This window comes from Leptinotarsa decemlineata, unplaced genomic scaffold (assembly GCF_025532065.1).
Source record: "Leptinotarsa decemlineata unplaced genomic scaffold, Ldec_3_MD MMD2_tig00001719_RagTag_RagTag, whole genome shotgun sequence".
NCBI classification, from domain to species: domain Eukaryota; kingdom Metazoa; phylum Arthropoda; class Insecta; order Coleoptera; family Chrysomelidae; genus Leptinotarsa; species Leptinotarsa decemlineata.
The window spans coordinates 8,562,273-8,583,300 of record NW_027412569.1 but is presented as its reverse complement, the minus strand read 5'-3'; the positions used below and the strand labels follow the sequence as shown (position 1 = coordinate 8,583,300).

Here is a 21,028-nt window from a genome sequence, read left to right as displayed (position 1 = left end):
GATGGGACCTCTTCTGGTCCCATCCAGCTCCTGGTTTGGCCTGATTATAGAAAGTTATAGATAGTGAATGACACCAGTCGCTGAGCACCATTTCAATCATAAGGTTCCACTCTCTCTTCAATTGAATAGTAACACTTGCACTATTTAACGAATTACTGTACAATGGGAAATGTTCCTCCTGACGACAATCAAGTAGTTTTCATAAAAGACCTCTAAAACAACGCATTTTAAACTTATCATTTCAACCTTTTTCTTAACAAAATTATTTAAATGCTTAAAAAAGAGGAATGAAATAATGCATTCAACATTTAAAGGGATTCGTTTCTATTTCACCATTTGGCAACATTTGTTATAGCTAATAAAGGACAATGAATCTGTTACCTGTATGAGACAAACAAAGATGACATATTTCAGAGGCGTGCTGTTCTGTTTACTTATGTTTCGAGTTCCGAGACATTCTGTGACATATAACATTTTGTGCACCTAACCTATCTTCCTTTATATAAATAAATAACAAAACAACTGTTGTTTATGTGGCTTGTGGAGATGGTATTGAACTATAATTTATATTTTGCCTCAATTGTTGATTTCTAAAGATAATTTTCCTTTTTTAAAGTAGAATATCTAGGTACGTATAAATTATTTTAACTTGATATATTATATGCAAGGTAAAATATTTTTAGGAATGACAGGTAAAGTTCTAGGCGCTGTTGCCAATATGTGAAATAGAAGAAAAGCACGACTCAAGCATACAAAATGCTTAGGTGCAGTCTCGTCAACCAACAGAAATGTATCTTCATCTGAACACTGTATCTGAATAAATCTGAATAATGTTTGCTTTATTTTTATTAATTTTATCCCTTCAAGAATTCACGTCAGATATTTGTTGACGTGATTGGCTATATTTATACTTTGTGAAACGATATTCTCATGAATCAAAGGTAGTCAAATACATGATAACTTTTTGCTGTTTGATAATCCAAAACTAAAGAAATGATAACCTAATCATCAGTAATAATACCTAGATAAATTACTTCGAACTTGAATCTTCTGGTGGTGTACTTCGGAATTTCGCGACAAAAAATCTGTCTTATCTCCTCTTATCAGCAGCGTTTTTGGATAACATTTCATGTTTGGAAGAAATGACTGCTTCACTGCTGTTTTGTATCAAAAAATGTTGCTGATGAAACAGATGTTCTGCCCCGAAACCTGGAAGTACAGCACTAAAGTAGTCCTCCTCAGTGATTGAGATATGGGGGTGGATTCAGGAAAAGCAAACATACCGTATTCCATGTTATCGGTTGGGTAGTATTTTTTTCATGACAGTAATAACTGTTATTATTATTTTTAAAGGTGATGCTGTTTTTATCGTTTGATTCAATTATTTTCCCATTTAGACCACCCCGAACGGGGTGAATATAAATGTGACATCGTCCCCGATGAAATCTGCCGAAATCAAATGTGACAGCCAAAAATCCGGCCGCATTAAATTTAATTTCCCTCCATGAATGGCATTATGGCAGATCTAATGGGTCTGTTGTACAAACTCAGCCCCGAGCGCCGTAAATTAATCGGGAAGTAAATTTCTCTGTCAAATTATGTAAATGCGATTGCCGCGACCGATTCCACTCATGCCTGTTGTGCTATTGTGTACACGATCATTTTGCACCGATGCCTGTTTAGGCATTGTTCGGAAATTATTGACTTCTGTTGAGAGCTACAATGTAAGGGGTGAAAATGAGGCGAAGGGGGGTGATACAAATGTTGATACGGACGTAAAATATATTCGTGAAAATGATGTAACAAAAAAATAAACGGATATGGTATTGTAAATTGAAATGGCAATTTTTTATACACCTACTCAATATTTGAAACTATTTTCAAAACGGAATTTTTCTGATATGAAATTTTTACAATAGATCAAGCTAGTACAAACGTGACACCTGGTATATTTTTGGTAAGAAGATTGAAAGCTATATAGAAGTGAAGAGTATTGTTCAAATCAATCTTTATTATCAGTATAAACTTTAATTATTTTAGAAAACTCTTGCAAGTCATTTTTTCGCTCAAACTGTTCTAGATCCAATCTCGTTTTCAAAGCTTTAATGTTTTCTTCCGCTAATTCAAGTTGATCTCGTAGGCTGCCATCTCTCGGCTTGGTACAAGAAACATTCGAACTGTATCCTGACCGACATGTATTTGATTCGAGTTCCAGTCTAGCTGCAGCAGCTTCTGCCTTGGCTGCTCGTTGTTTTTCTACTCGCAGAATAGCTTGCGTTTTAGCGTGTTCCTCTCGTTCAATTTTCAGACGATTATTTTGTTGTTCGATCAAATCTAGGAGGCCTAGCGTTCCAGGTTCTGATATATCCGACTTTTCACTTGTCTTCTGAAATAAAACGCAACTTATGATAACGGAAATCAATAAATGTTTGAAATTATGAATGGACTGACCCGTTACTTGATGAGTATTAATAACACTATCCTCACAAACATTTGAATTTCCAGGTGCGTTTCGCTAACACCGTAGTTTCTCAGTTCAGTTCAGGAAGCTACGATGTTAGCGAAACGCGTCTAGAAATTGAAATGTGAATATTGTGTTATTACTTTCATGAATAATAAATTTTTGAATAATTCGCACCGAATTCACAATCACGAAGAGAAATCTCACCTTTTGCTCAAACTCCGTCAAGTTGACTTCGTTCTTTCTCTCGACTTTTTTCGAAAGTTCTTCTTGCAAATTTTTAATAACGTTTTTGTATTCTTCAATTTCGCTTAAGAGTTGTTTCTTCTCTTTGTTGAGTTTGCCAATGGCCCATTCTTTTTGATGAAAGGTTTCGTTCATGGAATTTTTTGACGAGGATATTTGTAACTGAAAATGAATTTCATTGATTTTTTTATTGATACTGTCGTATATAATCGTTCGCAATTCAAATAATGAGCGATTCAAACCCAATTAGTTAAATAAAGTGTTGAATAATGGGATGTTGCTTTTGAAAAATGATAAATATTTCTAGTAAAGATGCATGGAAACAGTTTTGTGCGATTGCTATTAGTAATGGGTTACATAAGTAACACGGATGATGCATCTTGAAAAAAAAGAACATATCTTGATTTCAGAATATTATGATTTCAATATTCACATTAACCCTGAAATAGTTTTCAAAATTACTTGGAATTATAAATAAAATTAGTTTCTATATGAGTAGAAATAATAATGCCTCAATTTTGGACCCTCTGACGAATGTACTTTTGGCGACATCTGGTGGATAAATGGAGTGTCACTTCCCTCAGTTCTCAAAATTAAAGTATTCAGTCATTGTCTAAAGATTTAAATCCTTAGACAATGGTAGTATTTTGATATTGATGACTTGAGTAAGGTTTTTCTGAATGTTTCTGAGACAACCACGAGAGGAACTGACGTATGAGGAATATTGTTTATACTAAACACAACTTTATTCTAGCAAATTCACCGATGTACTTCATCGGTGAACTTCAGCTGAAAGGGTAAAGGATAAGATTCCTAGAAACCCTGGTGTTGGTAACGCTTAGATTTTGTTTTGAACTTTTTGAAGGAACCACCTGTTGCTTTTAACAACACTTACGAGGTTTTCCCAAGATGGCGCTATTCTGAATTGTTCGAGTCCCCGCTGAGTCAGTCAAATTAATTATTATCTGTCATTGTCAAAAAGAATTTTCAACTTTTGGTATTTTGAAATTGATATTTTTTGTCATCCCAATCTTTACATTATTCGCATTTTTTATTATAGTTTTTGTTCGTTAGTTCTCAGTTATTTTAGTTTGGTTACATTTTTCAGTAGTAATAAGGAATAGTTTTATATAGTGTATAAGGATACTTTTTGTAAAATGGGACAATTCTGTATTTTGTGTGAACAGTGTAAAAATTCGAGTAATCATCTGTATTCAGTGCCAAAGGTAAATGAAACATTTTATAATTACTGTCAATCCACCACGGATAAACTAAGTATGTATCAGCCTACACCAAAAACCAACTTCATATTTTGAATAATCCTTCACCCTTTCAAATCCACCTTCTGCTACTAGAGTATCATTACTTTCTTAATCATAATATCAAATTGAAAATAAACATTCACTTATGCTTTTTTAAATTTTTTTTAAATACAACCTAATACCTAGTTGCAAGAAAAGTCTACTCATAGAATCATAGATACCTACAGATGAATATTACAGTATGCAGAGAGATTTATTGCATTTCTACAGAATTATTATGAGAAGTAAGTAAGTTTACAGTTACATGAAATTTAACATCCATTTAAAATATCATGATATTAATATCAGCATAAAATTTAAAACTAATAAAAAATTAAATCTATATCAACAATTAATAAATCATAGATTAAGTTTGAAAATCACTCTCTGAGTAGGGCTCCATGTCAAACAAATAGTTCCCCAAGCCTAACAGAATGTTGTATATTTTTGAAATCTTGTGGAAAATTATTGTAGAAATGGAGGGTGTTGTTGTATTGTGGACTTGTATAAAGAAAATTTATTGGGTGGTTAAAAGACTACTCATGTATGATGAGAAACCTAATGCTCTCTTAAATATATACTCGTAGTAGTTGATTGCATATAGAATTCCAAGCAACCAAACAGTATGCTCTTTTAACTTTACTTGTTCTCAATTGGTGATTTGAATGGTTTTATTTGTGCATTGTACCTGATCAAAATCTGTAATTTATAGGATGAAAACAAGAGGAAACTGTGGATGGATGCTGTTAGGAAATATCTGCCTGATGGTGCTTTTATTTGCTCAAAGCATTTTCCCATCCATTTCATTGGTGAGAAAAAACTATTGAAGGGTGCCAAACCATCATGCATGTGAGTATTCAGTTTCTACAGCACTACCTATAAATCCTATCAAAGATTTGTATATTTTTTTCAAGGTGCACTTATAGAGAAGTACTTAATTGTACAAATTTCAAGAAAACGTGCACCATTTCCAGAACCAGTTTACTAATAATTTCTGTAGTTGGAAAGTATCCGTTGAATAAGGTATCAAAAGCAAATTTGATCACATACAAATCAAGAGAGAACACTTGGTGTTATCAAAATGATAAATATCAAATTATTTATATATGAAATGATAACCCCTTCTAGCTTTACCTATCTACAAAAAAAGGTTCTTTTCAACCGGCTGTTCTCTAACAGTAACCCTGAGAAGTTCGCAGTTGGAAACAAACACTCTATGCCATTCATTTCTCTTGAAGATAAAAGATTGTTGTTGTTTTCAGTTCAACTCAAGCATATCAATGTCCTTTTACAAATTTCATATAAGGCTCATAACGGACTTTAAAAAGAAAGTTATTGATAACATAATATGAGAAGAGATATTTATGTAACCATTATTTAATTGAATCATGTTGAAAAAGGGATATGTTACAAATTGTCCAAATGTGTGGAGTTTAGTTATAACATTTCATATTATTTTTCATTTCAATGATCGCAACTGCTGTTTTGTTCAATATTTTACATCATATTTTCCCTTGATACCTTTCATAAAAATACATCATTATTCAATACGGGCTAATATGTGCTAATATCATTCTATAAATAAAAGGTGATAGTGGAAGAAAGGGGTAAAGTTGAAGAACATTTTCTATAAATGCCTGATTCACAGAAAATTAACTTCATTAACTTTACCCTCTATTTTCTGATATCTCATATTTGTCAATATCTGTGTAAGCTTACTGCTTACACATGGAAATAATAAATACGTTGTCATTATTATAAACAGCCTCTTCTGAGAACATAATAAAAAAAAGCTGTATCTTTTAGAATCTTCTTGTGAGACGGTTATAATTAAATGCCAGTAGGAATTTTAAAAAAAATTAATGAAAAAGTTGTTATCGAACAAAGGGTTATATTTAGCTTAGAATCGCACGTTGAAAGGTAAGATTTCGTTAATCCCTGTTCGCACAATTTTCGACTTCTGAGGGCTGCCGTTCGTAGGGGAACGACAGCTGGTTTACAGAAAAACCAATTTTAACAAATACCATTTTAGTTTTTTGTCCATGTTTATTTACAGGGATCTCAATTTATTCAGTTTTGTTTACAATAAATTATATAACAAAGAAAGCTTGTGCTGTAACCACTTATACTACTACTATAATTACTATAGACACATTTATGTGTGTTTAATAAAGGACAAAATTAAAGTAATGAAAAACATTTGCATGAGTAAAGAGTGAGATTCTTAAAAATATTTTCATCATCACAGAAGAAATTGATTTTATCAGAGTAGTTATTTTCAAGTCTCAACATTTTAGATGTTGGAGATGGAGAATGATACCCATAGTTAGTTAAGTGATATGGTGTAATAAATAGCTTTATTTGTCTGATGGACCTTCGTGGAACGTTGAAAGTTATAGGGGAGAGAATTTCCGGACAATCAATGAAACCAGATATAATTTTGAATAGATAAACTAATGATTTAATGTAACTTCGATTCTGAAATCAGCATGAAATATTTCTAAAATTGAACTGAATGTATAAACCCATCCTGTCTAATTTCGTAATAGTTAGTTTCCTGGCTTTGCCCTGATCATTTTCAGTAAAAATATTTGACTGCAACTGAGACAATCATATTCAGTTGCGTTGATGAAGTAATCTTAGAGAATAAAGTTGATACTGAAATTAGTTTCAATGAATATATTATGAGGAGTACTTCGTCAACGCCGCTGACTGTCGTAGTTGCACTTGAAACGTTTGGAGTTTACCAAAGAAGACAACAGCAAAACCCAAAAACCAACCAAAACATTGAAGTCAGTCATGAAATCATACTACATGAGCTGTTGAAAATTATTGATGAAGGATGCTGAAATTTTCCCAGATTCAAAGATTGATTTTCATTTTTTTATAACTGGTTTTATTTTTCAGTTTGCAGTTGGATTATCCAGTGGAAAAAACTCCGTTTGAAACATGAACAACTGAAATACTTGAATTCCTATATTTAGTTCTGTGATCAGTTTTTTCAAAGAATATTTGATAAAGCTTCTGCCAAATATCTGATAAGGATTGTGTGATTATTTATATAGTTTTATTAATTTAATTAAATAACATTTATTGATCTAAAGGGTAAAACATGTTTTAGACAAATAAATTGATGGATATATAGCCGTTACTATGTGGTAGAAGATCATTATGAAAAATTTAGATTTTAGACAAGTTGTATTGTGAAATTGACGTGATAGTCATTTTTATAATAAAAATAGGTATTTTGATATTTTTTATTTCTCAGCGAAACCGCTCCTGAACTTCCACTAAACGTTTTTCCTAGTCCATCCTGTAGTATTCTACCCGATTCACACTCTGTCACAAAACATCCATTGGCAAATTCTAGCAGTATTCAACTAGAGAATATTCCTAATCCCATTTTGGTTTCAAATACTTGATGAAATCCAGATTGAACCAAGATCATTTGGAGGTGATAATGTTCACATATCCATAACAATTCCAATCAACTTTGTTGATATCATTTTCAGCATTTTTGGGATGATGAGAGCTGCAGGTGGATGCAATACTCATCCCAAGTCAATTCAAGTTGGACAAATATTCCGCCTAATGTCCCTCTATTCTCTGATAAAACCGCCCAGGGAAAGTAATGTTAGTGGAGGAGAAATGATGAAATCCCTTCTTCATATTGGAGATCTGAAAGAAAAACAGCAAAAATTTATATTCTATATTGAAATAGAAAAAACTATCTCCGAAATTGAAGAGGACTTCTCAGGTATTGATGAAGCTTTTGCTTACTTCTGTGAATATGTTGCAAAAAAAATTAAAGGCAACACCAAATGTGGAGAATGTGTGGATTCGATATTGGAGAAGGGAAATGAAATATTCAATTCCCTCATAAGAAACAAGAGCAGAGGATTTTTAACATTACCATCACAAAAAATTAATAGCTTTCTTCACGATGTTGAAGCCACAATAATATCAGGTGTTTTTGAGAGGGAACTTAAAAGAAATTGCTTTCCAGTAATTTTAATCAAATTGTCAAATTTTTCTCCCAAAAATATTGTAGGTTGTGAACACCACAAGGAAGAATTGTTAAGAGAGGCACTGAGGGCATAGTTGATCTCTAGATTGAATATCTGCTGTGCTAAAGAGCATAATGAAAGAGCCCTCGAAAATAAAAATTTAAAAAAATACAATTTTCTGTGAGTCAAATTTCGAAAAATCTAAAAATATCTGTTGAGATGTGAAACTCTCATCAGATGTATGTTTTTTTAAAATTTGATTGAATATTTTCAAAAAACTACCATCATAATTGATAATCACATTGTTTGAAAAAAAGAACTCTTTTACACACTCAATGTAAAAGGTTGTAGTGAGCAATTAAAGTATATCAGAAGACATTTTGTATTTGTATTCTAAAAGACGCTAATCTACTTTCATGCAGTCTGCAGAAATTCAACCTAGTGTTCTCTGAACATTACGGTATTTTACTTTTCGTGGGAACCTGAATATAAAAGAAATCCCATCACAAGGAAACTGGAAGTTAATTTACCACTGGTAAGGATATTAAATACAATTTCACCTCAGACTGATAAAAAACTAACTTAACTTTTGAACGGTTTGACGTAGAAACATGAAAAAAACGTTTGGGGGCTATTACCAATACTATTTTTTGAAAAATTTGAAATTTTAATTGGCATGGGGGTCAAGTGTCAAATTGATCTATCAGTGATGACCTGCACATGCAATCATTGCAAAAAATATGACTCAATGAAATCAAATTAAAATAATAATAATGGAAGATATTTGAATTAAACTTTGTTCAATTTATGCTGGAACTGTAAATTTCAATAATTATAAATACAGAAATCTTATAAACTTTAATATACTTTTACAGACAATAAATAGTTCACATTCTTTCTGAACCAAAGAAGTTATTCAATACATCTGATGATCAACGGAAGGTAATTGACCATCTTACATCTATTGTAAATTAATAAATTTTGCCTTGTAATTTCTCTCAAGTTATTTGCAGAACCCAAAGGCTTGCATGACGAGTTCAAGGTGGGACTGTAGTGCTATTTCTCTTGAGTGATTTTCTGTACTTAACGAGATGTGTATGTATAAGAAAATCAATGTCCTGATTCATGAGTAGAACTGCTAGGTGTGATACACATACATCCATAGTCACCATGAGTAGATGTATTTTGGTTGAATATCTATTAGAAAACAGCTGTGTTTCTACTCATTACATTGTTCTTCGTATATAAACCGCTTATTCCAAATTTTATGCATCAATGAGGAAACTTTTTAATTATTAATTAAAAAAAAAAAACGGTTAAAAGTTGGTGCTTATCAAAATGATCTCTTAACAGGTAATCGAAAAGTTCGACAAAGAATTCACTGGGAATATTTCTTTGTAATCTAGTGAATTATTCAGTTTTTCCATTCCAATACCATACTAAAAACATGTATTCCAGTATATAATCTTTATACTTACCACCTGTTTTGCGGAATTCGTTCCGATAAACAACCAATGTCAACTACATAATATCTGCCAACATTTCTTGAGTTGAAATATCAAGAAATTACACGAAATTTCTTCAAAACTTTGCTTGGGTTGAAACTTCAACTAATAATTCACCAGAACTTGGACACTTATCTTTCAATTTAATACTGACAATTCGTCAATAACACTTAAAACACAAAAAATTCATTAACTCACTTTTTAAGTTATCCTAAAAGCACAGTAGGTATGAAAAATGAATGTGGAATTAAATATAAATACAAATACACCCTGTGTGGTCTTATGATTACAGTTTACTGTAATGACTGCTTGCGCCATCTGAAACGGCGTAAACGGCGTTGATCTCTGCTAATCAAGTTAGCCATAAATCCCTCATTTTACACCAAACTTTTGCAGGTATGAGTAGATGCACCAGGGTTTTTTAGACATCTTAGTAAAGGAGCTGGGCTCTAACCTGAATGAACTGAAGACGCTTGGTCAAAATTACTATAAGGTAGAAGATAAAGAGGAATGCTAACCTATCAAATACCTGGCTGGTTATCTCTGAGAACAAGGTTAAGATGACAGATTTGTTTTTGTTGGATATTGACGTCACATTTAAACCAGAAAAACCCAGAGTATCCTTATTTTAAAAAATCCCTATTTTTGTTCAGTATATACGTTTCCGCAATAAAGATGCAACAAAGCCCACATTACGACAAGTTCATCTACGAAATTCCGTATGACGTAAAGAAGAAATTGATCAACATTTTCGATCAAAACGATTCATGGGAAAAATTGGGTACTTACATGAAATACGATAGAGTGCGACTTGAGGAAATCAAGAGAGTAACGCTGGCAGGAAGATCTCCGACATCGGAGCTACTCGATATTTGGGGCAACCTGAACCACACTGTTTCAGAGCTATTCTTCCTACTGTCCCACATGAAACACTATGAAGGTATGACCGTTATCAAAAATCTTGTAGACAAACAGTACCATGGTTACATTAAGAGCCCCGTACAACAGTTAAGCCCCAGAATGAAGCAGCTATTGCTGGAAAGAAAGCTCAACCATATTGACACTGGGGTCCATCCAGACAATTTCAACGGAGAGTCCGAAAAGATACTAAACGTACCAAAAATATGTTCACCTACACAGCCTGTAATCGACAGCAAAGAAAACAACGAAAGCATGGTACCTATGCCCAGGTCGCCTGTTAACTATGGCAGGTCAAAGATAACGGCTTCTGACATTTCTTGCATGGTCGAATCAGCAGGTGGGATTCCCTCCATCCCTTATGAAGAACTAGGGGAATCAACCAATAACTGGTCTGAGTATAACCTTCTAGGTAAAGGAGGCTTCGGGAAGGTTTTTAAAGGCACGTGGAAGTACACGCAGGTGGCCATCAAAAGGCTCGAAAATAAAGAGGACATGCCGGGTATGGAGCTGGAGCAGATCAAACAGTCGATTACTGAATTGCACTGCCTTAACTCATATCGGCATGATAACATTCTACCTCTGTATGGGTACAGTATAGGGGGCTTACATCCATGTCTTGTTTACCAGTATATGGCAGGGGGCTCGCTAGATAACAGGTTGAGGATAAAGGACAATAGAAAAGTATTGAAATGGCCCGCCAGGTTGAATGTTGCTATTGGAACTGCTAGAGGTACGCCTTTTTGATAAAATGCTGATATCAGAAAAAATGTTTGGTACAGAATGAAATGGTAAATTTTTACAAACTGTAGATTAGTTTTGTAATTAGCAAAACGGGTGTCTCTAAACCCACAGTGCGTTATTTTACTCGTAAATATACTAGCATGGAGTAGTATTATTCCACGTGAATTTTAGACACAAAGTTGTCCTTTTTTAAGTATTCTATGAACAATCATAATTTAGCATAATATGAAACTCCCAATTAGATGAAAATTTTTACAGAATCTCAAGCAGCAAAATTGAATGCATGCTGAAAATTCAATATCTTGTGAGATGACAAACTACTCAAATGATCCTTAGATCAACAAGAGTACTACGAATTTTTTATGAGAATACTTTCGTAAAAGGTAAGAGCTTGTTTCTAATTTCTGATTCAAGCAATATGAAGGAAGAGCATCAAATCGAGAAATCTTTTTTATACGAATGAATTTCAAATTCAATGCTTTGTTCTTCATTTTCAGCTCAAAAAATTATAATGTTACTATTTCGACATTTTTACATCAGTTCTAAACAGCTAAGAAACCTGAAAACGGTAAATGACTTGTTGAACATTACTTTCATTTATTCATTTTTTTTTCATTATCAAAACTTTACTGGAAAATCTTTTCAGGTCTGCAGTTCCTGCACACAATCAAAGACACCCCCCTAATCCATGGAGACATCAAATGCGCCAACATCCTTTTGGATGCTAATAAACAGCCGAGGATTGGAGACTTCGGCTTGGCTAGAGAAGGCCCCCAGCGCACGATGAACTACATCAAAGTGAGTCGCGTCCACGGCACGAAGCCCTACCTGCCAGAAGAATTCCTCAGATCTAAGAAGTTTTCCACCAAAGTGGACACTTACAGTTTTGGGGTGGTGTTATTTGAGATTGCTACTAGTTTGGTCCCCCATTCAGTTAAGAGGGAGGACAGGTGAGTCATACTCTCTTCATTATATTTTTCAGAGTGTTTTTGAGACTTTGAGAAACAGTTTAATTTTCATTTTATCATAAAGAGTCTTCGGATAGAGTGAACAAACTGTTCTGCCTTTTTGGCATCCTGCACCCAGAAATTCGACTGCAATCTCATAAACACAACAGTTATATACAAGTCATACCTCACTTATTTGTTATATATAGAATTGTTATATAGATATACACAATTACACACACATGTATACCACACACACGTTTACTGGCACACACAAACCAATGTTTACCGGCACAGACACACACATGTATACCGGCACACACACCTAAATATACATATATAAAATGAAGAAGCTATGGCCGAATAGAAGTAAATGGTTAAATTAAGGATAGTAAATGTTGGAAGAAAATATAACGAATACTGTAACAACATGTTTTCTAATGATTATGGGATTTGTGACAGGTTCCTCAGGGACCACGTAATGAACTATGAGGGAGATCTGTTGGATATGAAAGACCCTCGGGCAGAGGGCTATGATGAGTGCTATAGAGGCATTATGGAAATAGGAAAAATGTGCGTAAGAAGTAAAGCAAAGGACAGACCAGAAATGGTTGAAGTACTCAAGAATTTGGAGGCGGTGTCTTTGAAGTAGCAGATTTTTTCAAGTCGAAGGTTAAAATTGTTACTGGTAACGACATGATCGTTAGCAGTGCTGAGAAACTTTCATTAAACACCTATTCAGCTGAATTTTTTATTGTGTCATAAATTGTGATATTATTACTCTGTCCACCTAAATTTTGTATGTGAAAGTATTTTCATATGTGAGACTTGGTGAATAAGATGTGATGAATTTTAAAATAATGAAAAAATATCCTTTGGCTCTTTTTGAACTGATTAACTACTGAATTTTTATCTTAATCAAATGATATTGACGTGCTGTTTTACTGAATTTATGAGCCGAAAGATATTTTCTCTTTTTTTAATTTATTTTGTTATAATGAATAGATATTTTGTACACCTGCATATTTTTTTATTTATTTATCAGATTGTAAAAATTAGTGCATAAGAAAAAGTTGTGAATATATATTTTTTTCATTAACGAGGTTTCTTTTTTACTTAAAGCAATCATGATAATCGTCTTCAAATTCAAATAATTCATAGTGCAGCAGGCGCTTTGAGGTTTTCATTTAAGTAGTATTGTGTATGAAGAAGTTCGGAGAAAAACTTTTTCAATAATCAAATTGCAGCAGCTGTCTGTAGACGTTAGAGAAATATTTGGAAAAAATTGGCTAATTTCTTTCAGGACAAAAGCTACAAAAATCAGAAGAAAAAGAATATAACCAAACAATTTCAAATTTTCTTTGTTATCATAAATATGATATCACTGTTTGTTATACTTTTGGGAATATACCAACAGGGAGCTAATTGTAAAGTAGTTGCGAAGAATTTTTAGAACCCTTATAGTTTCTGGAACATTTTATAATTGTCATTCGTTCTCAGTGGAGTCACCATTGCCCTTTGGAAATGAATCAAAATACTTGTAAAGAAGTTTTCATCTACAAACTCCCATATGATATAATGACGAAACTGATACACATCTTCGATCGAAACAAAGAATGGGAACGGCTAGGATTTTTCATGAAGTACAATAAAGATCAGCTTGACAAAATAGAAACTAACGGAGAATCTCCAACTTGGAAACTCTTGAATATGTGGGGGGATCACAATCACACCGTGTTAGAATTGTTCATTTTACTGTACCTAATGAAGCATTATGAAGGAATGAATGTGATTAAAAGTCTCATAGATGAACAGTATCATCACCACATCAAGAGCCCTACTGAACAACTTGATGACGAAAATGACCAGACAGTACTGCCTGAGCCTCAAGTATGTATTGAAAAATCGGTAAAGGTAGATTCTACTGATATTTCTAGTGTCATAGAATCAGCAGGGAGTACTCCTTCAATTCCTTATGAGGAATTGGGAGAAGCCACAGATAACTGGTCAGAGGAAAATCTGCTGGGAAAAGGAGGCTTTGGGAAGGTATTCAAAGGGACTTGGAAATGTACCAAGGTGGCTATTAAGAGGCTTGAAAACAAAGAGAACAAACCCAAAATAGAACTTGTGCAAATCAAGCAGTCAATTACAGAGTTGCACTGCCTCAACTCGTACCGACATGATAATGTTCTACCTCTTTACGGATATAGTGTAGGGGGCTCTCATCCATGTCTCATTTATCAGTATATGGCAGGAGGGGCATTAGATAATAGGTTGAGGGTGAAAGATAATGACAAAGCGTTGACGTGGCCCGCCAGGTTGAATATCGCTATTGGAACTGCTAGAGGTATGTTTCCATAAAAGAAACTCCAGTTTGGAGAGGTTTGAACAGGTGATTCAATAATTTGTTTTGATTAAATTTATGCTCCATCAACCTTCATCTTCACTCACATTTCAACTTTAATTATTATTATTTATAATTCTATTAATTAAACAACAGGTCTACAATTCCTGCATACAATAAAGAGCACTCCTTTGATCCACGGCGACATCAAATGTGCCAACATCCTCTTGGATGCCAATGACAATCCTCGCATCGGAGACTTCGGGTTAGCTAGGGAGGGTTCTCAATGTGCCCCTAACTACCTCAAAGTGAGTCGAGTTTTTGGCACAAAACCCTACCTGCCAAAAGACTTCATAACATCCAAGGAACTATCTACCAAAGTAGACACATATAGTTTTGGAGTGGTGCTGTTTGAGATTGGAACAAGTCTGGAGCCCTATTCCATTAGGAGAAAGAATAAGTGAGTCCTTGTGGTTTAAAATTTTCCATTTTCTTCATCTTCTTTCCATTCTAATCATTTTTAGCAGTTTCTAAAGGTCTCAAGTGTCTTCATCTGTAAATTCTGGATCTAATCTTTGATAACCATGGTTCTTATTTTTCAATTTCTCTTTCCTCTTATTTTATTTCATTTCTCTTTTCAGTTCTATATCATATTCTGATCTCACTTGTGTTTGTGTATTAATCATATATCCCTTTATTTTTGACTATCCTGAAAAGAGAAATCAAAGGATTCAAGGTCTGGAGGCCGCCACTCTATTGGATCTCGAATAAATTTTCCATCACAATGTGATGAGTTCTATTTAAGACTGGAATAAGCCTTCAGTTGTTTCGCCATTAGAAATATTAGGAAAGGATTGTTTTTTTTTTCAGGTTTCTTAGAGACCATGTTTTGAATTACGAAGGAGATCTACTAGCCTTGAAGGACCAAAGAGCAAAGGGTTATAACCAGTGCTATAAAGGCATCATGGAAATAGGAAAAATGTGTGTGAGGACTGAAGCCAAAGATAGGCCAGAAATGACGGACGTACTCAAGCTTTTAGAGAAACTGCCTTTGAGTGACTAAAAGAGAAAATAGTTCCTAATTGAAACAGTTTTTTTTTAAACTGATTGAAGGTGGCTGGCTGTGTTGAATGAATATTCTTGTTCCATTTTGAAGAGTGCCTGAAAATATTTTAGCATGTCTTGCTAGGTATTTGTGGAGATTTTGTTATTTTTATATATGTAATTTTCAATTAAAATTGTTACTTGAAAGCTATCGGTGTTGGACCATTTCTTTAAAAAATACTGACACCCGAACCATATAATCTTGAAATTGGCGGTTTTTGTCTGATGGCACTAAAAGTCATAGCCAATAAGTATAGTAATATAAAGAAGTAGATTTTTGGTTCGAAGGCCTTGACCACCACGTATGTATTAACCAGCATAAAAACTTTCGAGTTGTAACCTGTCTTATGTTTGACTTTTCTTACAAGATCACTTTGAATCAGATGGAAATATGGTTTTGTCGAAATGTTTCTTTTCTTAACTAGAAGACTACATTATTTTGAGCCTTACGATTCAAAGTATAATAGGCGTTACTAAACCAACAATTTACTAAAAATCACTAAAATAGTGATGAACAAGATACAAACATTTCAAAGAAGTGATTACCGTCAATGTAGAAATTAGGTCCTGATCCCTATCCGACTGCTCTTTCATCATGCTTGTTTTAGATTTCAGCATGGAGTATTCTGCATCCAATACTTTGCATCTGGCTCTCAAAGCCTCATACTTTTTTTTGAGATCGTCGTACTTTCCTTTGAGATCCGTGTTTTCCATGGACAAAATGCTAACTTTGCTCTCAAATTTGTTGATTGATAGGTTTGGCTCTGACACTGGTACCTTTACTATAATTTAGAAATACTTATAGTTACATTTCTGCAGAGTAATAAATATTATATCAGAGGGTTTCATTTGGAGAAAATGTATTTTTTTTATGTTGACTACTCTGTTAATTTGTCATTAGTGTCAGGTGTCATATGTAAATGATGTTATACTGTCCATTTTTAATTTTTATTTGCTGTTTTCATTCAGTATCTTAATATATACTGACATGATAACTGGCACTTGACAAACAAATGAATCGGCTATTTCAGAAAAAAAAAACTATATGCTCCAAATGAAATCCTCATTCGATGTCAAAAACATTTCAGACTTGGTAGAGTAGCCGCTGTGATGACTCTTTACAAGTACCAACATTACTTTGAATAAGAATGAAAATTACTAACATGCGCACCTTTTTCTTGCAGAGATTTCAATTTTTCTCTCAATTCGTTGTTTTTTTGCGTCAAATCACAAATAACCTGAGATCTGCCTCTCCATCCATTATTGGAATTGTTCATCAACTGCAAGCTTTCGAAGCTTTCTCCAATCTCCTGTTGAAGCCATTTGTTAGCCAACTTCAGCTCATTTTTCAATTGGAGGTTATTGTTCTTGCTGTCAGCAAGTTTGGCGTTGACGCAACTCAATTTATCTGTTAGTTTTTTCAATTCTTCTTCCAACTCATTGACAGGTTTCTCTTCTACAGCAAGTTTTTTAGAGTCCTTGTTGTTTTCCACAAACGCTTGTTTCATATCGAACAGGTGCTTTTCAAGCTTAGAATATTTAGTTTTCAAAGCCTCCACTTCGGAGTTTTTCTCTCTGAGCTTTTTACTTAGCTCCACGATTTTCATACTAGCTACTTGGTTGGACGTGATGAATTCATTCTTGTTACATAATTTCTCGTAATTTCCAAGTTTAGTGATTAGTTCAGAAATTTTAGCTTGGCTTTCTTCATAATCGGTCTCCAAATCTGAAATTTTCTTTTGGAGCATTCCATTTTCATGAACTTGATACTGAAACGTTAAAAAATTTACTTACCTTATAATTTTATTGTATTCAAGTTATTCGACGATGACATTGCCGCAAAGTGGTGCTATAAAACTCAAGGAAAACAAAAAATATGGGAATAAATTTCTATAAAATAATTGTTTGCTATTCTTCCAAGTCTCAAAATATATAATAAGGAATGAAAACAAATTAACTATGCCACAACATCGCACTGCAGTGTTGAAAATATCATTCTTTTTGGTGCTGTGAAACTCTAAAATTCATTGCTATAGCAATTGAATAGATTCAACATCAGGAAATTCAAATACAAATCGTAGTCAGTACACTCAATTTTGTTTATTGGATTTATATAAGAGATAATTACCAATCAATAGTTTCATTCATTTCTGATATGGGTTTTTTCTCGGTCATTTGTTTTCATATCATTTATGTAAGCAAGTAATTATGGAGTGGTGCTTGTTGGTTAGGTTTGGGCAGCTCTGAGCTAGACTTCGCCAATGAAATTTATCAACCTGATGCCAACTCTATCACCGCCAAAAATTTCAATTTCATCTATCAGTTTCTCATTTTTACCTTGAAAATGACGTTATTGCTGCTGCTGCCAAATTTGATCGCTGTTCAATGACGGTGATACACCCTTCTATAATGGAACAGTCATCTGTTATTTTACAAACGAACGAATCCATATCAGACATGTTCTGCCACAGAATATTGGTTATGTGTTTTTTGCTTTATTCAGTTGCTTGACAGAGTTGCCATTCTTTTACAATACCAGAAATGGATATTTTTTTTTGGTTTATCAAAATAACCATTCATAAACATAAATAAAATAAAAAATTCAATGTATAAATCAATAAACGAATTTAAATTCATGAAAGGCAGACTCAAAGAAGAATAGATTGTATGAAGGGGACACAAATAGATTATCTTCTGGCATCACTGTAGTGTTTAGTTGAAAACTAAAATGTTCAAATCTGCGTTTAAAAAAAAAGCAAATACTTTTCATGTTTTCAAGGATCAACTTTTTACTCGCTTTCATCAATAAGTGCTAAAAAAATCTTTAATATTAAATAGCTAGTTTTAAATTTCTCCACTTCTAGATCCAATCTCCAAAGAAATCCATCTTCAATAACACACAATGTATTATCAATTTATTAAAGTAACAACATTCTCTGAAAGGTCCAAGGAATATTACATGAGTGAGAAACTGCACACTGAGAATTCCATACAAACTATCGGAAAAATATGTTACGAGGATGGCAAAATCTTCTTAGAATCCCTTCGTGATGAGAAAAAGACGCCTTTGAATATTATTAACGAAAAAACGCCCGAAGATGGAACTTATGTAAATTTGTTTGGAATGTTTAGTTTCTTCAGCGATAGCGGTTTGTCCAAGAGATATAATTTTGAGAACCCAGACGATAACGAGGATTTTATACCCATACTGAATGTGGAATTTTGGAATGACATAGAAGGTTTGCCACAGGCCGAAATGTTGGAGGAAATTTTTTATGATCTCTTCAAAGATGAATGAATTTTTCTTGTAGCTAGTGTGTTGTACTTTTCTAGCAAGTGTTTTGTACTGTTGAATTATTAATAAATTTATTTTTTATACACTACATTATGTTAAATATATTACCTGTACTTCATAAAGTATTGCGACAAGTACAAATAAACGAAAATCCAAAATGAATTCATAGTATTTAGATAATCGAATTGTTCTGAATTTTCTAATTCATGAAAGATTCAACTGGAAGTGCAACTGCTGGATTTTTGAAAAACGTATATGATAGCTTAGATATAGGAAATAAAACTTAGCAAGGTTCTTGATCTGGTTGATCACAAGGTACTTCTTTTTAGACTGAAAATGTATGGACTTAGAGGAATACCATGTCTGTGGTTAGCGTGCACTAATGTAGAAATTCATTATCAATTGCAGAGACTACACTGCCCAACTGATGTTCCAATACATATCAATGGTTTTGTCGATAAAAACTGCACCTAGTGCGCTGATGATCTTCACTTTTAGGGATTGCCCACACACACTCAAGTCAACATTAGATAAAACCTATCAAGACTTCAACAACCCAAGTGACTAGTTCCAGAATAATTATTCTTTATTCAATCATATATAAGTAAAAATATGTCTGAGACACAGAAGTTCATGCTTTTTTTTGTGTTCAGATTTTATCGATTTTTTAAAAGATCATGTTGATAAAAAAGTGTATTGAAGAGTTTTCGGTTGTTTAGGTAGCAGTTTCTTCCTAACTCATCAAGGTGAGTTGATCAGTTCAAAGACTCGCCCATTGCAATTCCCAACAATTTGACAAACTCTCCTCTGATATTATTATTAGTCTGAAAAGTAACTGTCTGGGTTTCTTCTTTATTTAATATTAGTAAATTAGCATTGAACTAACATACTACCAGAGTCTCTGCCATTTCCTTAGTGGTAATCAATTGATTGCAGTTTTTGTGAGAACATAATAGTGTATCATCAGTGTATGTCACACATTTATGTGGAAAAATATGAAAGAAGTCATCCATAAAAATAATAAACAAAAGCGGACCAAGAACAGAGCTCTGTTGAACCTCATTGTCAAGATGTGAGATCTGATATTGCCGTCACCCATAGCGGGCACATTTCTATTTTCTAAATATACGTACTTGTTCACTAGAATATGATGAGAAATACAATCAAATGCTTTACTCAAGTCACACAGCGAATTGGCGCTGTGCTTACCATTTTCAATCCTTCCACTTCGTTTCTCATCATAGAATATTGGAGCATACTTTCCTAAAGCCGTATTGATTTAAATTGAAAGGTGGTCCACTCGAATATTTTCAGAATCATTTCTAAGATTTTACCATATATGAGAACACAAAAAAAGTTGTTGCCTCGGACAAACCGACCAATCAGCTTTAGCTGAACATGCTACCAAAGAAGGTACATTATTTCACTCGAAGATACAGAAATTCTCGAAAAAACTTGCAATTACTATCCAGTAGTATCCAATACAAAGGAAGAGGCAATGAACAATAATAAAATCTGGCTAACTGTCCTTTTTTCTCCCATATTTTTATACCTATTTCAACAATCTTATTCCCTGTACGAGTTCCTAAAAGTCTTTCATTCAATCCTATCTTCAAGTAGCTCTCAACACAGAAACTAGAATGTTGGAATTTGCTTCCGGTTTTATATCATCATTGGTAAGCTACAGTGCTTTCCGGAGTTTTGAAAGAAATGCACATGTCAAATGGTTCACAAATAGTAAAATACATCGTTCCGAGATATTTTGCGACTATTTGCACTAACAGATCACTGAAAAATTTATATAATACAGAATACCATTTGAATTTTATGATACCTCAACAGAAAATACAACTGCTACGTGTTAAAACAAAAATACTCACCCTTATTTGCTCCCTCAGAAAATCGTTCAGTTCGTTCGGAAAAACAATACTATCCGGAATCTCGGATAACGTAATTTGCGAAACATCCAATTTCTGAGACACATTGAAAGTGTTTGAATTTGAGCTTGTCATTTTCTGCCCCAACCATTGACACTTGCAATGACACTGGGAATATATCATTAGCCTACAGGGTGAGTTAACAATCTGTTATTTGTTGATGAAGGAAAATGAGACCCATAATTATAAAAGAAGCCTTTATGATTTATTTACATTTGA

At 33.5% G+C, this 21,028-nt stretch overlaps 3 protein-coding genes and 2 long non-coding RNA genes across 6 annotated transcripts; 3 read left to right on the top strand and 2 right to left on the bottom strand.

Moving 5' to 3' along the window:
* Positions 1-1,991: 1,991 nt before the first annotated feature.
* On the bottom strand, positions 1,992-20,922 carry LOC111506967 (uncharacterized). 2 transcript variants are annotated; one of them, XM_074176412.1, is made up of 5 exons: positions 20,753-20,922; positions 16,749-17,346; positions 16,124-16,359; positions 2,669-2,869; positions 1,992-2,383 (listed from the first exon to the last, which is right to left on the bottom strand). In XM_074176412.1, exons 1-5 carry the CDS (start codon positions 20,882-20,884, stop codon positions 2,003-2,005), a joined length of 1,548 nt encoding a protein of 515 aa, XP_074032513.1. In that variant the 5' UTR covers positions 20,885-20,922; the 3' UTR covers positions 1,992-2,002. The 2 variants fall into 2 exon arrangements, with proteins under 2 accessions (XP_074032513.1, XP_023017959.2); XM_023162191.2 differs by having other exon boundaries at positions 1,992-2,386; positions 20,753-20,921.
* LOC141482718 (uncharacterized) lies at positions 6,035-9,856 on the bottom strand. Its single transcript, XR_012465680.1, has 2 exons — positions 9,494-9,856; positions 6,035-7,686 (listed from the first exon to the last, which is right to left on the bottom strand). It is a non-coding gene; the product is annotated as an uncharacterized lncRNA (long non-coding RNA).
* LOC111506968 (serine/threonine-protein kinase pelle) lies at positions 10,059-13,228 on the top strand. The gene is made up of 3 exons (XM_023162192.2): positions 10,059-11,171; positions 11,829-12,132; positions 12,592-13,228. The coding sequence occupies exons 1-3, from the start codon at positions 10,196-10,198 to the stop codon at positions 12,779-12,781; spliced, it is 1,470 nt and encodes a 489-aa protein (XP_023017960.2). The 5' UTR covers positions 10,059-10,195; the 3' UTR covers positions 12,782-13,228.
* On the top strand, positions 13,514-15,728 carry LOC111506969 (serine/threonine-protein kinase pelle-like). Its single transcript, XM_074176413.1, has 3 exons — positions 13,514-14,476; positions 14,630-14,933; positions 15,344-15,728. Exons 1-3 carry the CDS (start codon positions 13,654-13,656, stop codon positions 15,534-15,536), a joined length of 1,320 nt encoding a protein of 439 aa, XP_074032514.1. The 5' UTR covers positions 13,514-13,653; the 3' UTR covers positions 15,537-15,728.
* On the top strand, positions 18,029-18,960 carry LOC111506970 (uncharacterized). The gene is made up of 2 exons (XR_002722328.2): positions 18,029-18,386; positions 18,442-18,960. It is a non-coding gene; the product is annotated as an uncharacterized lncRNA (long non-coding RNA).
* Positions 20,923-21,028: the final 106 nt, after the last annotated feature.